This window comes from Leptonychotes weddellii, chromosome 4, assembly GCF_054177405.1.
Source record: "Leptonychotes weddellii isolate Sample4059 chromosome 4, ASM5417740v2, whole genome shotgun sequence".
Classification (NCBI taxonomy): domain Eukaryota; kingdom Metazoa; phylum Chordata; class Mammalia; order Carnivora; family Phocidae; genus Leptonychotes; species Leptonychotes weddellii.
Genome location: NC_138372.1, coordinates 46,677,027 through 46,698,207, shown reverse-complemented (window position 1 = coordinate 46,698,207; position 21,181 = coordinate 46,677,027). Strand labels below are relative to the sequence as shown.

The following is a 21,181-nucleotide window of genomic DNA, read 5'->3' as shown; positions in this document are numbered from 1 at the left end:
TAGTTTGTTAACATAAACTGTTTTTTTATTAAGTAATCTCTATGCCCAACATGGGTCTTGAACTCACAACCCTGAGATCAAGAGTCGCATGTTCCACTGACTGAGCCAGCCAGGCTCCCCTTTATTGTTTTATCTATTACTTGTTCCCTTTTTTCTTGTAGTATTTTAAAACAAAGCCTAGTCATTATATCATTTCACATGTCAGTCCTTCAGTATGTTTTTTTTTATTATGTTATGTTAATTACCATACATAACATCATTAGTTTTTGATGTAGTGTTCCACGATTCATTGTTTGCGTGTAACACCCAGTGCTCCATTCAGTACGTGCCGTCTTTAATACCCATCACCAGGCTAACCCATTCCCCGACCCCCCTTTAGGATGTTTTTCTGAGTGGTTTAATAAGCTTATTACATACTGATTGAATTTTTTCCCTAAACTTTTGTTTCTAGAAACAGATTGGCCAGTCAAAAGTAAATGTATACTGCTTATATTATGACCCATGTAATTCATGATTCTTGAACTAGGTCATATTATGATAGATCTTGCTTTGGACTTGGGTTCTTAAAATTTTTTTTGTCATGGTACACTTGCAGTCTTGTGACTCCTATGATTCTCTTTTTTGGAATAATGTTTTTAAATGCATAAAATAAAATACATAGAATAACAAAAGAAATCAATTACATTGAATTATAATTATTGAGATATTAAAGTTCTGATGCAAGTTTCTTTATTAATGAATTAAAAAAATATCTAGCCACAGGTCTAAAAGTTACCATATTTTCTAAGCAGTAATAAGCATGTGACAATATTCTGAGATATCTGCAATAGTTGAGAGACAAAAATATGTATGATTTCTATTAATGACAAATTCTCCTGTATTGCTAATACTGGTATGGGTAGTTTCCTACATTCAAAATCTAAAGAAGTGCAAATTTCAGTGAAAACGAAGGAGTATTTTTCTTCCCATTCAAGTTTATGGTCCCCTGCTTTAGAGAGTGTTAGTTTTTGTGTTTGTTTTTAGTTTTCATGGATGTCTCAAGTTATTGCTACATACTCTGCTGTTCTTGTTTTGCCCTAGATATATCACTGTAGGTTTTAGTCTACCTTAATTGATCCTAGTTTTATTTTAACTATAAAAGTTTTTGAGTTGAGAACTCTTGTTTCCTAACATTTTAAGATAGCCACCCATGAATTTTTAGTTAGGGGCTTGTGTTTGAATGTGAGGAGTATTATCTCAGACTCTGAGGGAAGGAGTAAAGTTCCAGGAATGGTAGCAGAATAGGAGAGCAGTTTTGTTCTATCGTGAGAATTAGAATATTTTTAGTTTGGAAAAATTTGTACACATTACATACTTAAAGCGATGTGGAGTGATATCCAAGATCTAGTTTTTACAAGTATATACATTTGCTTAGAATTTTATAGTTCATAAAACCATTCAAATACCCTATTTTCCTTGATTACAACAACCCTATGAAGTAGATTTGGCAAGATTATCATTATTCCCATATATGGGATTTGGAGACTGAGGCTTAGTTGCTTATTTGAAGATAAGTAGTTATAGCCTTACCTCTTTAAGGTTGTAGATTATCAGTCTTTTAGATATACCTAATCATTTTGTTAGATCTGTGATTGTTCCCAGGGTTAAACTCATAAGTTTTTCTGTTTGAGATGGCATCCTTGATTTTATATTTTCTAAAACGTCACTGAAACCTGATTTTATAAAGGCACACTATGGGAGGTTGTTAATCCTACTTTCATGACCTTGAACTCAACATTTCACACCAATTGAGTAATTTTGTCCTAGTTGATTTGCCGTGAGAACACTTTGGACTTTGATAAGAAGACCAGCTGTTTGGTCCTTTTGTTTTTAATTTTCAAAACTACTGTGTTGGATGGTCACTTAGGAATACATACATAAACGCAGTGCTGTGGTTGTTAGTGATGGGAAAAATCACAAGGAAATTTGACTGTTTTATAACAGAAGGTGAAATATGTAACAGTGCATATTTGGAATAGGTTTTATAAAGGAGGCAAATAGTAGGAACTCAGATACTGGTTAATGCAAATATTTTTGATTACTGAACAAGCTAGTTGATTTCCATGAGTTATGCTATTAGGAAGAAAAGATACAAGCATGAGAACATGCTGATTATAGAATGACAGAGAATAAACAGGTTATACAAAAATAGGTAACCCCAAAATGAGAAATATGTATACTTGCTCTCAGTAAAATTTACACTGGTTCAGATTGAACTCTTGGTATAGAAATTTGGCAGTAATTTATTCAAATCAAGTAGATAGACTATCTTTTTGATGCTCTTGGAGCTTTTATTACTATTTTTAACAATTTCTTTTTTTAATTTTTTTTAAAGATTTTATTTATTTGACTGAGAGAGACACAGCGGGAGAGGGAACACTAATAGGGGGAGTGGGAGAGGGAGAAGCAGGCTCCCACTGAGCAGGGAGCCTGATGGCGAGGCTCGGTCCCAGGACCCCAGGATCATGACCTGAGCTGAAGGCAGATGCTTAATGACTGAGCCACCCAGGTGCCCCTCTTTTTAACAATTTCTGTTATGATTTGCCATATATACTTTTCTGTCTTCATTTGCTAAGTGCCAGTTGAGGGGTACAGACGGTACTGCTGCATGGTTTTAGAGGGAGGAGCCCCATTTACAAAGATATTTGTAGAGGAAGTGAGATCATTTATACCTTCAAGTATAAATAGGACCTAGCCAAGTAGAAAGGTGTATAGAGGCATTCTAGACAAGTGGAATGGCATTAGGAAAGTATACAGGGGATGTTTAAAAGTAGATAATTTTGATAAGAGCTAAGGGTTTGTGTTGGGCAAGAAATGGTAAAAAAGGTAATTTGGGGGGCACCTGGGTGGCTCAGTCATTACGTGTCTGCCTTCGGTTCAGGTCATGATCCCAGAGTCCTGGGATCAAGCCCCGCATCAGGCTCCCTGCTCAGTGGGAAGCCTGCTTCTCCCTCTCCCACTCCCTCTGCTTGTGTTCCCTCTCTCCCTGTGTCTCTATCAAATAAATAAATAAAATCTTTAAAAAAACAAAAGGTAATTTGGGGTCAGATTATACAAACTCTTGAATATCTGGAAGAGATTTGGATGTTTTCTGTAGGCTTCTGCCCTTCAAATTGGGGTACACATTCTTGCTGTATAGGGTATGCAGGTCCACAGGATAAATATAACACACCTTCCAGGAATATCACTTTTTAGAAGATTTGGGGAGGAAATAACTATTTATAAATGAAGATTATAGAGTAGAAAACACACTTCACATGCAATTTTAAGATAAATTGTAAGATTTAAGGTAAAATCCTAATAAGATCCTGAAAGAAATATGGGCTTATATAAAGCCATTTCGTGCTCTAACTCTAGAATTGTAAAGATGTGTTTTCAGTATCCTCAAGCTGTTCTACTCTTTTAATAGACATGTTTGAATACACAGGTCAAAGTAGTATGGAGCCATTATAAATTTGTTTTAGGAAAATTGAAGGAAGATAGACCTAAACTTAGGAGACGAGGCAGGAGACTATTCAGATAGTTTAAAATTCAGGTTAAGAGCAGGTCTTGGTAGGGTAGAAAGCATATCATATTAGCAGTCTTTTCAAAAGAAGATTGTATTCAATATAGTGGCTTATGATACAGGAGCAGTGGTTCACAAAGTTAAGTAAAAAGGCCGAGATGTCTCCCAGGTTTTAAGCTTGGATGACTGGAAGTGTGGTGGTGCCATTAATGGGTATATAGAGGTAAGGAAGAGTTTGATGGGGTGTAGAAATGGGGGCAGGACCAGCAGAGGTGGCAGGGCTTTGATGAATTTATTTGATATGTTGAATTTGAGGAGACTGTAGGTTATCAAAAGGAGGAATGGCAGATAGGCAATGTAAGAAGGAACTGGAGAGAGATCTGGGAATAATATGTAAATTTGGGAACTTTACTCATGGAACATAGATGGGTCCATGAGAGTAGATAGAATTTCTGAGGATGAGAGTGGAAGAGATTTTTGAAGATTGTGCATTGGCCCAAATATGTCACATACTAGGAGGGAATAGGGCTATAAAAATGGATTCAGGTTAGGGATAATCCTTGGAGAATATAGTCATAGTGTGGAAGCAAAATGAGGGTCAAGTTTGAAAAAGGAATATTGTTTATTAGTAAGTTCGCGGAGAGATCCAAGAGAATGTGGACTGAGGAAAGGCCATTAAATTAGACAATTATGAGTTAGTGGTGTAATTAGAATACTTGGCAAAGGAGTGAGGACAGAAGGACACAATTTGTGAATCGTAAAAAAAATCCTTTCTGTACCAGAATTATCTCTCAATCTGAGCATATTTTATACAGAAAAAACTCACTTAGTACTCCTAAAAGGAACAAAATGAAACATGTTGTGTAAGAATTCTAAAAAACTGAAGAACAAATAGAAGAAGCAATTGGTATATTAAATAATGCATTATTTTGTATTTGAAAGCTTCCAGGTTTTTTTGGAAAAAAAGTCATTATGGTATTCTGGCTCTAAAAAGTCAATTTTGACAGTTTGGCTGTGGTTTTAAAAGCTAAAACTTATTCTTTTGTACTTTATTGGAACAAGATATTTATGTAGGATCCACATAGATCATACATATTTAACATGTCATATATGTAAAAAACATGACGTTGAGTAATTTAAAATACATAATGCTGAATATTTTTTGACTAAGGTGAGTCACTATATAACTTAGGTACTGTATTCTTTAAAAGCTAGATTTAATTCAAAATTTTATTTCTATTTGGTAGTTTCTTTAAAAAACTTATTTAAAAAATACTGATAAGTAATATTTTTATGATAAAAAGATTTGTATTTAGTAATCCTTGAGGGTTAGAATTCAGATTTTTAAAATGAGAAAAATTGTAATCATTCTTTTATCACATGTCATTAAAAAAACTACAAGAATTTAAATTTCTATATTTTAAGGGAGTGAGTCTTTATTGAATTTGGAAACATACATACACATCTGTCAGGCTATTTAAACATTCAATAACTTGTTATGATTTTCACTTCTATTTGACAACATACACATAAGTATTAGACTCATACCATGTCCACGGGGAATAAATTATTAAACTTGAGGCCACAGATATTTTCATTCTCATTATATTCTGACAAGATCCCTTTAAAATTGTTTTCACAATATTAAGTGTTAAAATATATAAAAGGTATACAGTATATAGATAAGTTAACAAATATGTTAAGATACAGTGATGCATGATATTAAGGTCAATATGACCTAGTAATCATGATCTACTGCATTTGTTTAAGACAGTTAACCTCTTTTAACACAGTATTTTATCCTGCTTCATTTGACTTCATAAATAAAGCATACCAAACATTTATTTCAGATTATTTGGTAGCAAAATGAAGCATCAGTTTTAAAATTAGTATTAATAGATTTTCATATGTACTCTGCACTGACTGAATTTTAATTTTGAAATTAATAATATTACAGCATTTAGGAAATATTATCAGTCTTTTAGTTTATTCAAGTTCAGAATTTTAGCAAAAAATTAATTTTTTAAGCTGAGCAAGTTATGAAATTAGCCTACATGTTGTCCTTGTAAATTTTTTATTTAAGAAATGACTTAATAATTCACCCATTGGGTAAAATTCAGATTGTGACTACATAAAATTGGTTCTCACATCACAAAACATATGAATAAATGATATCATAAGAATTTTGATTGGGAAAGATAAATGGTGTTCTTTGAGGTGATTTGACGATATGTTTACTTTTAACTTGATAGTGACTTTAAAAAAGAATCTATTTCTGAAGGCTTCTGTTAGGGATTTAATACCAGATTCTTAAACCACAGTAACTTCAAATGAGTTTAATGTTTAATTTGTTGGCTTTTTAATTTGTCTCAGTTCATTCAGAGCTTTCTGAATCTGTTGGATGGATCAACATTTTAGTTGATTTGACAGAGTATAACCTTCCATTTTGAGACTTCCAGCATATTCCTCTTCTCCTCTCTGGCTTAGTTTTTGCTCTTGGCTTGTTATATTTACCATTCAGGTTGTTTTCCCCACAAACATTGTGCCACCACCAGCCTCCTAAAGAAGACAGTGCATTTCATGAATACAAACTCATGTAGTTACTGTTACTACATTTCCCCATGAGTACATCTTCACTTCTTACAAATATGATAGTATTGTATGCATAGTGCATGTATCCCACTTTTTTTTTTTTTAAAGATTTTATTTATTTATTTGAGAGAGAGAGAATGAGAGAGAGCACATGAGAGGGGGGAGGGCCAGAGGGAGAAGCAGACTCCCTGCCGAGCAGGGAGCCCGATGCGGGACTCGATCCAGGGACTCCAGGATCATGACCTGAGCAGAAGGCAGTCGCTTAACCAACTGAGCCACCCAGGCGCCCGCATGTATCCCACTTTTAAATAATGTGTGTAAGTCTTGTGTATATCACCCAAAATAAAATACGTGAGAAAGGTTGTAGGTAAAATATCAAGTTGAACTAGAATCAAATTAATAGTTATGTTAAGAGGTTTTTACCTATAGAAAAAATGTTTGTTTGGGATTCAGTTTTTAAAGAGTTGACATTGTAGGTATTAGCTAATACTTTTGGAAGATATTTTGTAGATATGAAAATGAAGTATTGATATTAGGAAAATGATACCTGAGTAACTTTCTGGACAGTTGACATGTCCTTTTGCCATGTGATCCCAAGTAGAAAACACCAAATCTTTGTGTTCCGGGAGTGCATTGGGTACGTTGCCACTAATTTCAACTAGGTGTAACGTATAGTTGGTTTCATGATTTCCCAAGTGAAAGGAATATTCAATATAATGCTTGTTGTCATTCCAGTCTTCTAGTTCAATTCGTAAAATGTAATTAGATTGCTTTATTATGGAGTATATCTTCTCTAGACCCAACCAAAATTCTCCTGAAAAGAAAGTAAAAATCTGCGGGTTGTTAACTGCAGATTAGGTACCAACAGGTTTTTTTGTTTTTGATACTGGTTTTTTTATTGGTGTAAGTCAGTGAGTTGTTTTAGCCTAGAATCCCTTGGTTATTTATTTATTTTTTTTAAGATTTATTTATTCACTTGAGAGAGCGAGAGAGAGAGAGTACATGAGAGCGGGGGAGGGTTAGAGGGAGAAGCAGGCTCCTCGCTGAGCAGGGAGCCCGATGCGGGACTCGATCCAGGGACTCCAGGATCATGACCTGAGCCAAAGGCAGTTGCTTAACCAACTGAGCCACCCAGGCACCCCGAATCCCTTGGTTATTTTAGAGTCTCTTAAAATATTTCTTTTTAAAACAATGTTATTGAAGATAGTGAAATGTACAAAAAATGTTAAAAATATTAATAAGCCTGCCTAAAGTATGATTATGATTTTTTTTTGAGACATACTTCATGGGTGAAACATATTAGGCAATTATAGATATTTTAATCTGGTCATTGGTAAAATATTATCTCATTTCTAGGTCCTTAGGTATACTGGCTTTACTATCAGGAATTTATTAATACCCATATACTATCAAATGGTTTGTTAAGTATTTGTACTGTTACATTCAGTATTACTTGGATGATAATAGAGTCATTTTCTTCAAATATAGTCTTGGCCTTTGATATTTGCTTGATATATGTTTTCTTTGTAGAAAAATAAGGGAATAAATTTTTTAGACATTTTAAATTAAAAAACATAATTCTTAATAACTTCTCTCTTTAATCTTAAAAATTATTTTTATTTGGAATTAAAAACAACATAAACACAAATAGATTTCTTTTTAATTATCACAGTCCTTTCTATTAAAGTGTTTAAGGAAAAAAGTCAAATTTCTATTGTTCTTGAATTAGACAACAATTTTAGAGATTTCAAGTACAAATGTCTTATTTTCTTATAGAAATAAATGAGTATTATGGTTTTAACAGTCAGCCTTTTATTTTAGAGTTACACTAACTCTTAGAAGATTTGGATCTGCAAAACATATCACCGAATATACCTTTTAGTTAGGGAATTAACTAGTAGTTTGAATATAAAATTTTTTAAATGATCAAATAGTACTGAATGTTTAATATAAAATTTGATATAATAATGGATGTTTTCCAGTTTATAAATGAGTACTTTATATTTGTGAATTTTTATAATGTGCCTTTTGGATTTTTAAACCCCTTATTTATTTTTGTTTTGCTTATTTTATCTTATTTTGTGATTAAAATATAATAATTGTACTGAGCTAACTCATTTATTTTAAATCACATTTTCTATAGTATACATTTATAATATTTAAACAGTTGAGATTTAAACAGTTTGTACTGTACCCCTTGACAGTTTCCTTGTTCCTACCACCTTCCAAATAATTAATATTAAAAATGTTAAAAAAGAAAGTAGAGTGACCAGTGATAAGGATGGTTTTCTTCATAGCTCATTCATAGCATTTACCACTTACCAGAGCACATAGCATTTAATCATAATTATCTTTAATAATTATAATTATGATAATTAGAAGCCATCAAATTAAATTGTGATACATATACTTAAGAACGGACATGAAATTGTGATTAAGTATAATTCAGATAGACGCTTGTAATAACTGTAAATTACTAACAGATATGTAATTATTAGTTAATAAATTCTAAGAAGGCTGGGCCTATTTCTCATTCGTTGTTGCATTCCTAATGCCCAATCCAAAATAGATTCCCAGTAAATATTTTTAAGTTAACAAGTGAATGAATGAATGAATGAATGAAGTCACCTTACCATCAAGTCTCCCAAAACCATATCTGTAGTTTTCCCAGGTTTCATTGAAGTTTTGTGATCCATCTGTTCGGTGTTGAATTAATGTCCATGACCTATCTGAATATAATGAACAAAATTGTGTATTTTAAATAGATTGACGCTGACCGATGTAACAAAATACTGTGTGTTTTTTTTTTTTTTAAAGGTTTCTTTTATTTATTTGAGAGGGGAAGAGAGAGAGAGAGAGAGCACAAGCTGGGGATGGGTCAGATGGAGGGGGGGGAGACAGAGAGAGAGAGCAAGAGAGAAGCAAGCTCTTTGCTGAACAGATTGCCCAACATGAAGCTTGATCCCAGGATTCTGGGATCATGACCTGAGCCGAAGGCATATACTTAACCAACTGAACCACCCAGCTACCCCAAAATACTGTTTTCTTGTTTTTATTTTATTTTATTTTAAAGATTTTATTTATTTATTTGAGAGAGAACGACAGAGAGTGACAGAAATAGCACAAGCAGGGAGGAGAGGGAGAAGCAGACTCTGATGCAGGGCTTGATCCCTGGACCCCAGGATCGTGACCTGAGCCAAAGGCAGACGCTTAACTGACTGAGCCACCCAGTTGCCCCTTGTTTTGATTTTAATTGGTGGCTTTGTAATGTAGTCATTAATATCATATGGTAATACCAGTTTATTATTTATTATGGTCCCAAGAAGTTAAGTAAAGGGCAACTAATGAATCTATCTTAATAAACTTATTAACAATAATAATTTCAGATTACTTTCTGGAAAAAGATGGAGAATATTGAGCAACTGCATGAGTAAATACAAAAATAAACAAGGCAAATATAAGTACTAGAGCTATGCAACTGCTCATGTTACTTATATTTCATTTACATATATTCAGAACAAAGATAATAGGATTAGTCTTACTAATAGGTAGTGAATAACCTGAGCTAATTACAGTCCATTTTCTCATCAGGCTGGTTTTACCTGATTTAACATCACAGTAGACATTAAAAACTTGCGAGTTGCTGGGTCTAATGGAATAGATGCCACTTGTATGTTCGCCTCTGTTATAAACGGTGGTACAATTAGCAGGAATGTCTAGAATCAAGAAGGTGTTATTACATAAGATATAGTAATAGGAATGGTATCTTTAGAGCTTCAGCTTTTACTTGACATTTTATGAAATTGTGGTAAATGTAGCCCTTAGCCTTTTTCAGTAATATATTACCAAGAGAGTACTTTATACTGAAGCAGATTTATTAGATGGCATGTTATGCAAACAATATTAAAATAATTATTATTAAACTGATTTGTTTTTAGGAAAAGTGACAAAATGAGAATTTTAGACACATATTTTTGCTAGATATAGGAAGAATATAAATATAATGCCACATACGAGACATAGTGCTCGGTGTGCATAGCACTTAATCAATAGGTGTATGTGGAAAGAGTAAATGTACATGAAGGAAACTTACAGAGACCTTTTGTGTGTGTGTGTGTGAATTACATATAAGTAAATATATTTTGAAAGTAGTATTTTGTGAATGTTCGGTTGGGAATGGAGACTTTGTTCTTTCATCTTTGTGGTTTTTTTTAAATGAAAAATTTCAACAGGAAAGTAGAAACATTAGAGAGAACTTCATAGTCTTTCCATCTGTATTCAGTAATTTTTAATCTTTTGCCATTTTTGCTTCATAAGATTTGAAAGTAATTTCCAGACATTATGACCCTTAACCCCTTGAATATTTCAGCTTGTATCTCTTAAACATGAGATTATTTTCATACATAATTATAATACCATTATTACATCTAAGAAAATTTAAAATAATGTCATATTATCTAATATCAAGTCTACATCTATATTTTCCTGATTGTCTTAAGAATGTGTTTTGTATGGTTAAAAAAAAAACAAAAAAACCTGCCAGGATCCAGTTTAGGTTGACACAGTGTATTTGGTGGATTTGTCTCTTTACTCTCTTGTAGTTTAAGAACAGGCCCTGAGAATAGCAATTTTTGATGGGAATGTCTAAGATAGGAGAAAAATTTGATGATAAAATACCTTCAAGAAAGAAACCCAACAAATTAACTTACCATCATGTTCTACATTGTTTGTTTCATTCAAGTGAAGAAAGGAGGTAGTTCTTGGTGCTCTTGGTTTAGAAGAAAGCGAATTTTCTGTGGATTCTTGAATACCAGTTCTTCTTAGCTGATGAAAGAATATAAATCTTTTAAAAATGGTACTGAATATACAGTTAGGGGAATCTGAGGGAGGATATTAAAAGTACAACTTGTAGGGGCGCCTGGGTGGCTCAGTCATTAAGCGTCTGCCTTCGGCTCAGGTCATGATCCCAGGGTCCTGGGATCGAGCCCCACATCGGGCTCCTTGCTCAGCGAGAAACCTGCTTCTCCCTCTCCTACTCCCCCTGCTTGTGTTCCCTCTCTCACTGTGTCTCTCTCTGTCAAATAAATAAATAAAATCTTAGGAAAAAAAAAGTACAGCTTGTATACATCTTTAAGTTCATAATATGTTATTGCTTTTGATGTTAAAACAGTTAAGCAGTGACATACAGATTGTACACATGACCTGTTCTCAAAATACTTAATCAAGCACATTATCTAATGAGTTAAAAAAACTAGAGAAAGAGAGCAAAGCACAAACCAGAAATTGGTCAAAAAAGAGTAAGACCAAAGGTAAAAACTGCTTATTAGCATTTTTTAATACATTCTGTTCATTTATATGAATAGAATATGTATTCTATTTATCAACAGGCAGATTTTAAGCTTAATAATTCTCAGTTGTTGGGGCGCCTGGGTGGCTGGGTTGGTTAAGCAACTGCCTTTGGCTCAGGTCATGATCCTGGAGTCCCTGGATCGAGTCCAGCATCGGGCTCCCTGCTCGGCAGGGGGTCTACTTCTCCCTCTGACCCTCCCCCCTCTCATGTGCTCTCTCTCATTCTCTCTCTCTCTCAAATAAATAAATAAAAAATCTTTAAAAAAAAAAAAATTCTCAGTTGTAGGCCTTATTGAGTTTCAGACCTGCCTTAAAAACCTAGCACATAATTTGAAAAAGGCTGCTTTCTTTCTTTCTTTCTTTGTTTTTGAAAAAGGCTGCTTTCTTAATAGTTTTTTGGAATGTAAACATATCTGCAGAAGTAACAAATTGGCAGGCTTATTTGCTTACTTTCAATGCATTCAGTGTTTTATTGCAAGTTTTAGCAATGTTTAGCAATAACAGTTTATTTTTATGCAAAATGTGCTGGCTTTGCAGTTTATTGACTGATAGCTTATTGATGGCCTAAGAAAAACAGATTATGTAATATCTTAATAGTGTTTTTTGATGTCGGCATTTCCTATGACCTTACTCATAAGGATCTGTTGTAGAGTTCATTTTCTGGATATTACCCTTTTCTTCGAGGTAACTGTATGATGTTAAAGACACTTAACTTACAGAGTTTTGGATTATTACTTGAAATTTGAGGAACGTGGGTCAGATGATCTGACGCTTCTTTTAACTCAGATATTCATTGTTTTGAATTCTTCATACATTTTATTATTAGAAAGGATGTACATCATTTGATAATAGTGAAATTTTGTTTTGTGAGTAGGCTCATTTAACCATAATAAAAGATATAAGAAAAAAGAATTTAGAAAAATAATGTAATGAGGAAGTTATGGAAATCAAAACTAATTGGCAAAACCCCCTTTTGGATAATTAGCAAAAGTAAGAAAATAACCTACTAAACTATCATTCATAATTAGCAAAAAATAACCTGAAATTATGAGTTATAAAATTTCTGAAACATATAATGATATGTTTGTATAGTGGAAATGGTTTTATAATTCTTGGCAACTATTTTTTTTTACAAGTTTCTCCATATTTGTATTATTTTTGGAACCCTCTGGAGTGCCTGTTTCATAGTATTAGTAATTAATATTTTTGAAATGTTAGGTTCTCACATTGCTTTATTTTAAATAGGTATCTCCCTCACCTACATTGGTAGATAATTTATGGATTACATTGTAGATTAATTATACTGTTGGATATTGGACTTTACAGTTTCTAATATTACTAATAATAGCAAGCTTTTATTGACTTCTTTGTGTTGAATATGATACTAACTTTATTAATTCAACATATATTTATTGAATTCCTACTATGTCTCAGACAGTATTCTCTATTCCGGGGCAACAGCAATGAAAAAAATGAGGAAAATCCCTGTTCTCATGGAGTTTACATTCTAGTGAGGGGACAGACAAAATAAATAACGAAAATATACATATTATGTGAAATAGAGATAAGTGTAAAGGAAAAAGGGAGAGTAATGAAGGAGGTAACAGGTTTTAAGGATGGGTTTGGGAATTGTAATTTTTGATTAAGTGACCTAGTAAGACTTCACTGAGAATTTAATACTTGACAAAGACCTAAAGGAGATGAGAGTGGGCCATGCGGATCCCAGGGAGAAGAGCATTCTTCCCCTGGATGATAGACGGAACAAGGGCAAAGGCCCTGAGACAGCAGCATATTTTTTTTTTTTTTTAAAGATTTTATTTATTTATTTGACAGAGAGAGACACAGCGAGAGAGGGAACACAAGCAGGGGGAGGGGGAGAGGGAGAAGCAGGCTTCCCGTGGAGCAGGGAGCCCGATGCGGGGCTCGATCCCAGGACCCTGAGATCATGACCTGAGCCGTAGGCAGACGCTTAACGACTGAGCCACTCAGGCGCCCCGAGACAGCAGCGTATTTGATGTGTAACTGGGAAGAGTTACCCTAGTATGACTAGAGTTGCAGAGATGAGGTCAGAGATAAGAGTCATCTAGGGTCTTATGGGCCACTGGAAGTGAGATGGTAAGCCATTGTATGGTTTTGAGCCAAGAGAGACATGATCTAATTTTGACTTAAAAAAATTAAAAAAAAAAAAGATTTATTTGAGAGAGAGCATAAGCAGGGGGAGGGGCCAAGGGAGCCCAACCCTGAGCCAAAGTCAGACGCTTAACTGACTGAGCTACCCAGGCACCCCTAATTTTGAGTTTTGATAGAATCATGTTGAAGATATACTTTACATAGTTAATTCTTTTTTTTTCTTACGACACTCCTATAAGATAGGTTCTATTATTTTCTTGATAGAATAAGTGAGGAAACTGAGAGACAGAAGGGTTAAGTAATTTATTCAAGGTCACACAAAAGTTTTAGAGCCAAGATTCAAACCCAGGTAGTTTCTTAGCTTCAGAGTCTACAGTCTTAACAATCATGGTGATGTGATCTGTTTACTTATTATCCAACTATAAGTTTTAAAAATAAATTTAGGGTCTAATGTTTTCATAAACCTAGATTTTATATAAAAGATTGGATATACCATTAAAATATTGACTTACCTGGTTTTCTATTTCTTTTATTTGACTATGCTGTTGGTTTAATTGTCTATATTGTTCCTCCACGGTCTGTAGAAGGTCTTTGATGCTATTATCTTGCTGTTCTACAAAAGTCTGGACATAGATTGTAGGGTGGTTAGAAGTTTCTGTCTTTCTTACTTCTTTTTTCTTTCTCTTGTTAAATTAGACTTATTTTTTATAACACAATCTAAATTTTTAAAACTAATACTGGATTAGATAACTGAATATTGGCAACATTTTTCTCTTATATGCTTCTTTGAAATCCTTTTGTTTTTATATTATAAAATGTACCATCTCTAAAACCTAATTACCTGAACTTCAGAGTACTTCAGTTAAATGAAAAAAACAACAACAGTATTTTCATAGAACTTAGTCTTTTACCATTTACTTATTACATTTATTCATTTTATTTTTACTTCATTTTTTTATTTTTATCCATTTTAAACATTGGAGGATAGTTTCAAATTATATTCTTTAACTTTTTACTTGCCTCCAGTAATTTGCAATACTGTAATAATTTAGTGTTCTAAATTTTATTAATTGGTTTGTAATTTTTATCTGAAATGTAAAGTTTAGTTGTTTTTAGATATAATGTTAGGGAATCAGAAAAACCAACTTGAAATTATAATGGGAAATTTTATTTCCTAGAGGCTTTTTTTCCTTGAGAAAAGTATATTTCATTGATTCAACAAAGTAGCATGTTTTAAAATATTTTTTAAAAAGATCCACATTGAAAACATAATAATGAACCCTCTTTGATTTCTACTTACTTTAAGTGAAGTTACTTCTGGGTGTTCCTGAATTTCAGGTTGATTTTTAATTAAACTGGTTAATTGCTTCTCCAAATACCTCACTTTTTGTTGAAGTAGAATTTTTTCTTCTAGGAGGCTTTCAAGTTTTGAGTTGAGTTCAAGTGACATATTCTTCACTTCTTCATTCTTGACTTGCAGTTTGGATGTAGTTCTTCTAAGTTCCTTTTCTTCTTCTTTGATTTCATTGGTTTGCAGTGATAGGTCATAAAAAGACTGATCAAATATGTTGAGTTTTTGAAATATATCATTAATTTGGCCCTTAGTTTTATGGACAAAGTCTTTAAGACCATGTCCTAACTGAAGGAGGCCATTGGCTAAAATTTTTACATCATCTAACATAGCAAATCTTGATTTTGGCTCTGGAGACATAGAATCATATGATGAATAGTCCTGGTCAATTTTGGAAGAAATAACTAGAGGAATGATAAAAAGAAAGAGCTTAATTGTGTGCATTTTTATCCTAATTATTCAACTAATTTTCTCTTGTAAGCAGACCTAGACTACTCAACCCCAGATATACCACAATTTGCCACATGAGCAGTAAGGTTGGCAAGCGAATACAGTTAATCATTAAGCTGTGTAAAGTTGTACGAATGTAACCTTCTACATTGAGTTAGATCAGTGCTAAATGAAATCAGAGAAGTGAGCAATTAACTTACTAGGTCATTTTAGGTTGTTAATGTATTTAATTTTGCAGTGTTACAAACTCCATCCGTTTCAGGGTTGCAAGAGCTACCTATTTTTTTGTTTTTTGTTTTTTAAAGATTTTATTTATTTATTTGACAGAGACAAAGCGAGAGGAGGAGCCCAAGTAGGGGGAGTGGGAGAGGGAGAAGCAGGCTTCCTTCTGAGCAAGGAGCCCGATGTGATATGGGGGCTCGATCCCAGGACTCTGGGATCATGACCTGAGCCAAAGGCAGACGCTTAATGACTGAGCCACCCAGGCGCCCCGAGCTACCTGTTTTTAAAAGCTTATATTAATTTCTCAATGATTTTTAAAAGAGATTTACAATTAGACAAACTCTTTTGATTGGTAAATTCACATTAAGGTTAAGGAAAGTTAATGAATTAAGTATCCATTTCCCAAATTGTATTTTAGTTATTTGGACACAGCAGCCTATTCCCAGAAATGGGTTCTCTGTGAAGCCAGCCACCACTTCTTCAAGTGGCATTAATGGCTCTCAAGGCTGCCTTGTCCTGCCTTGTCCTTATTACTTGTCAAATTATTTGCCTTGTAATTGTTGGTATGTCTTTTTGCTTCAGATGATGTTTCCTAACCATATTTGTATATTCTCACAAAATCTCATACAAGGTATCTCACTCCCTTTCTCTATATCTGTGTTTATGTTCTAACCTCTTTTCCATGTGCCCACTGAAAGACCAATAGATTAGGTGATCTTCTAAAGTCAGACCAGAATTACATTATTCCAATGTCTGAAACAATTTACCTGTTACAAGTTTTTCTGAATTTTGTGAGCTTGGTAACAATTTTGGTAATATAAACTTAACAAAACCAACAAATTAATATGTTCAAAAATAAATGTTCTACTCTGCTTCTAACTTAGTGTTAAAAGTGAAAATACTAAATGCTTCAGTTAAATTATAGCTGATTATCCTTTTTTTAAGAGAGAGTGTGCATGAGCTTGCACAAGTAGGATGGGGAGGGGCAGAGGAAGAGGGAGAGAGAGAATCTTAAGCAGGCTCCACACCCAGCACAGAGCCCCACACAAGGCTGGATCTCACAACCCTGAGATCATGACGTGAGTGGAAATCAAGAGTCCAGCACTTGATTGAATGAGTCACCCAGGTGCCTCTGATTATCCTTCTTAAGTGCTCATTGAGAACTTTTTGAGAAAATAATAAGTTCTTTAAAATGCCTTATCTTGATAAATGAGTATAGTGTAATTGTTAAAAGAGCGTGGGTTCTGGAATCAGACTGTCATCTATGTCCAACAGCCAGCTCTAGCTGTCTGGCTTTGGACAAGAAACTTAACCTCCACCTGCCTCAGTCTTCTCCTCTGTAAGGTGGGGTATAGTACATACTTAATAGGGTTATGAGAATTAAAAGAAATGATATGTGTAAAGCACTTAGAACAGTGTCTGGCAAATAGGAAGTACTCAAAATGTTAGTTATTATATCACATGTAAACAACCTTTGAACTTGTGTATGTGTGTTTAATCAGGCCTATCTGAAAATAATTTTTAAATAAAGTTAATGGCTTTTTTGCAAAGTGGAAAGCTTTAACATAATGAATTTTAGTTTAAATTGTAAATTGTCAAGCAAAACTATAAAATGAGCCATTTCCAAATTTCTATGTTTAGAAATGCCTCCTCGTGGTATACAGTAGAGACCCTTTCCTTTGATGATTTAGAAGTAAGGGCTTTCAGATGTAATAGCTACAGTCAGGTAGTATACCATAGTGGTTTCGAGTATGATTCTGGAGAGAGGCAGGCTGACTTGGAATCCTGGCTGTCCTGTTCTTCAGCTCTGTAACTCTTGGTCAAATTATTTGCCTTTTCCGTACCTCCATTTTCTTGTCTGTCAGGTGAAGGTAATACCTACTTTATAGGATTGTATGAAGATTAAGAATTAAAATTTTTAAAGCACAGAACACTATCTGGTGTAAAGTAAATACTCATAATATTATATATTGGTTATTTGTTGGTAATTAGAACCAATCAGTGCATTTATGCCCATATTGTAATATTTTATTGATGAATATTATCTAATCTCATGTTAAGATGATGTTGAGAAATTTTGCTAAAATTTAGGTTTTCTGCATTTTGGTCTCGGATTTTGGTAGATAGAAGGAATTATGTCTTTTGGTTAGCCTGTGTATACCTTTTTTTTTTTTAAATATTTAATAGAGAACCATATAAATATTTCTCTTTGTAAGAGAAATAAAGAATCCAAGTAAATAAAAAGATATAAATACTTCCACTAATAAAGAAGAAAAATAAAAAAGTTTCTTATTTTTCGTTTTCATCTTACCCTCACCAGTGTTAAAGTGTATGTAGAACTAGTGAAGAAACTTGAATTTTCTTCCTTCTTTTTTTTTTCCTTCTTTTTTAAAGGAAAAAGTTAGTGTTGTGATCTTTGGTCATGAGGGCATATTTCAAAACTTCTCTTAACTAAACTGTCTACTTTTCTGGCTTAAAACTATCGACCCTGATGTTTCATCCACCTTCTAGTTGAGGGGAAATTGAGATCGGCCAACTTCTCTCTGTTGCACTATAAGCAGTTTATGGGCAAGATCTGTATCTGTTTTTAATTTGTATCCCTTATAGTATTTTATTTAGTAAAATGCCTTACATGTTTGAGAAACAATATAAATATATTGAATGAAAAAGAGAATGATAAAGTCATAACATGGGAGTTTTCCAGGTACAAAATTTGCATATAGTAGATGTTCAACCTGTTTTGATATAGGAGGTTCTTTTTAGAGAAAGGAATTTGAAAAGTTTTTTGAATTTGCCCCTTCCAGTGCATGAAAGTAACTGGAAACTAATACAAAGACAGGCTATGTGAAGGAATTTCCTTCCATTTTGGTTACTGTATTAGAATAGTAACACTTTCTGCACAATTTATATAATTCCTTACATGTGACACTAACAGATTAAAGGCAATGGTCACATATTCTTGGTTTAGATTATATCATCTCTGGGTGGAAATATCTGGATAATTTTTTTTTCTTGTTTTAGTTTGACATGTTACTGAATATACCTAAAGTAAATAAATTGCCTATTCACGAGCTGTAGAAGAGTACCAACATGGGGAATGTAATGAAAATAGCAATTTTTTTTTTTTTAAGATTTTATTTATTTATTTGACAGAGAGAGACAGCGAGAGCAGGAACACAAGCAGGGGGAGTGGGAGAGGGAGAAGCAGGCTTCCTGCCGAGCAGGGAGCCCGATGTGGGACTCGATCCCAGGACCTTGGGATCGACCTGAGCCGAAGGCAGACGCTTAACGACTGAGCCACCCAGGCGCCCGAAAATAGCAATTTTATAAGTGATTTTACATCTGCCTTTTAATGCCTCCTTTCTGAGTACACATTGTCAAAGGCAGAATCTAAGCTTTGCTTGAACTTGTGCCTATTTAAATAGAACCCTAATCAAACATAACCAGTAGTGTTATGAAAGTTTTAATATTTTTATGCCAAAGAAAATAAGAAACTAAAAGTTTGGCACTAATGTAAGCATTCTAGTTTCTAAAAACTAATATACAAAGCTTTTTAGCTACATAGAGTTTTAGGACATTTAGAAGTCTTGTTTAAGTTTCAAGCAAAGCAAAGTCCTTTGTCCTCCCCCAGGTTGTGCAATCTTCCAGAGATGTGACTTCCAAATAAAACACAAGGCATTCGGATCTTTTGAATGTAGTATCCCTTTTAATTTCTTCCTTTTAAAAATGTGATTTGTTTTTGATTTAATGTTTGGTAGAAAGATTCTGAAAGTAATTGCATGAGAAAAACCCATTTATAAATAGAAATATATTAACTAAAGTGAAGAATAATGCTAGATTAATACATTTGCTTCCCTATCCTCTCTGTCCGGAACACTGTCCAATGGAAATACAATGTGAGCTATATATGTGGAAAAAAGTAAAAAGTAACAAGTGAAATTCATTTTAATACTACTTTTTATTTAATCCAGGATATCAAAAATTATTTCAATATGTGATCAATATAAAAAACATTAGTTATATATTTTATATTCTTTTTTCATATTAAATCTTCCAAATCTGGTGTGTTTTTATACTTTCAGCATATCTCAATTAGAATACGCACACATCAAGTGCTTAGTAGTTTCATGAGACTATTTTATTGGACATTGCAGATCTAGAAGATGAGTGACCTTTGAAGTAATTATTTCATGTATCTTACTTTTTCCCCCATGTTCTCTATTAATAAATATTAAATTTTTATGCTGAAAGTACTTATTGTGGAAACCCAGATATTTCTGAAACTTGTAAAAGATAAAAATCTTAGGGGCACCTGGGTGGCTCAGTCGGTTAAGCTACCAACTGTTGATTTCAGCTGGGGTTATGATCTCAGGGTTGTGGGATCGGGCCCCACAGGGAACCCCATGTGGGGCTTTGCACTTATTGGGGAGTCTGTTGAGATTCTCTCTCTGCCCCTCGCCCCGCACTCACACTCCTCTCTTTCTCTAAATAAGTAAATAAATAAACAAACAAAATCTTAAAAAAAAAAAAATCCTGACTCTTCACTATTAACATTTTGTGGTCTATCCTACCAGATCCCTTGGATGAGTAGCTGCACATAATTTCTCATGTCAGATTATCCTTCAGAAGCGTAGTGCCAGTTTACATCCCTGCCAAGAGTAACGAGAGTTCCTCTTTTCCCATGAATTTTTACCAATGCTTTGAATGAGAGAAACAAAAAATATCAATAAATCCTTTTTTAAATGATTTATTTATTTTAGAGAGAGAGTGCATGCACATGTGTGTGCAGGGGTGGGGCATGGGCAGAGGGAGAGAGAATCTCAAGCAGACTCCTGCTGAGTGCAGAGCTTGAGGCAGGGCTTTATCCCACAACCCAGAAATCATGACCTGAGCCAAAACTAGGAGTCTGATGCTTAAGCGTCTAAGCCACCCAGGTGCCCCCTCAGTATCAATAAATCTAATAGGCAAATGTGTCTAGTTTATTTTCCCGGCCATCTCTTGTGCTCCCTTCATGAATTACTGAGGTATTATGTAAGTTCCTCTGTCCAAACTCCTCCCCCCCTTTTTTGATTGTTTCTTTCTTTCTTTTTTTTAAGATTTTATTTATTTATTTGACAGAGAGAGAAACAGCAAGAGAGGGAACACAAGCAGGGGGAGTGGGAGAGGGAGAAGCAGGCTTCCCGCGGAGCAGAGAGCCCGATGTGGGGCTTGATCCCCAGGACCCCAGGATCATGACCTGAGCCGAAGGCAGACGCTTAACGACTGAGCCACCCAGGCGCCCCTTGATTGTTTCTTTCTGACTAACTGTGGGAATTATTTACATATTATGGATACTAACTCTTTATCTTGTGTGTAACAAATAGTGTTTTTTCAATTTGTCATTTGTCTTCTGCGTATGTTTATGGTATCACCTGCTCTGCAGAGTCTTTAAAATTTGTCTTTTATAATTTATGTGGCTCATGCTCAGAAATGGCTTTCTCACCTATAAAATATGGTGTCTTTAAAGCTTTTCTAGTGCTTTTATGGCTTTATTTTTATTATTT

At 34.0% G+C, this 21,181-nt stretch overlaps 2 protein-coding genes across 15 annotated transcripts in view; one reads left to right on the top strand and one right to left on the bottom strand.

Annotated features, from left to right (window-relative positions):
* The window catches only part of LOC115940791 (angiopoietin-related protein 3), a 22,953-nt gene extending 7,473 nt beyond the window's left edge, over positions 1–15,480 (bottom strand). Inside the window, exons 1-7 of one of the 2 annotated variants that reach the window (XM_081816999.1) lie at positions 14,916–15,480; positions 14,128–14,238; positions 10,846–10,960; positions 9,739–9,852; positions 8,770–8,865; positions 6,684–6,950; positions 4,955–6,103 (exon numbers count right to left, since the gene is read on the bottom strand). In XM_081816999.1, coding sequence (XP_081673125.1) covers positions 5,919–6,103; positions 6,684–6,950; positions 8,770–8,865; positions 9,739–9,852; positions 10,846–10,960; positions 14,128–14,238; positions 14,916–15,410 — 1,383 coding nt within the window. In that variant the 5' untranslated portion in view covers positions 15,411–15,480 and the 3' untranslated portion in view covers positions 4,955–5,918. Of the gene's footprint in view, positions 1–4,954; positions 6,104–6,683; positions 6,951–8,769; positions 8,866–9,738; positions 9,853–10,845; positions 10,961–14,127; positions 14,239–14,915 lie in introns of those variants that run through there. The other variant, XM_081817000.1, reaches the window with a different exon arrangement.
* The window catches only part of DOCK7 (dedicator of cytokinesis 7), a 210,485-nt gene that overhangs the window by 77,911 nt on the left and 111,393 nt on the right, over positions 1–21,181 (top strand). The window lies entirely within an intron of this gene.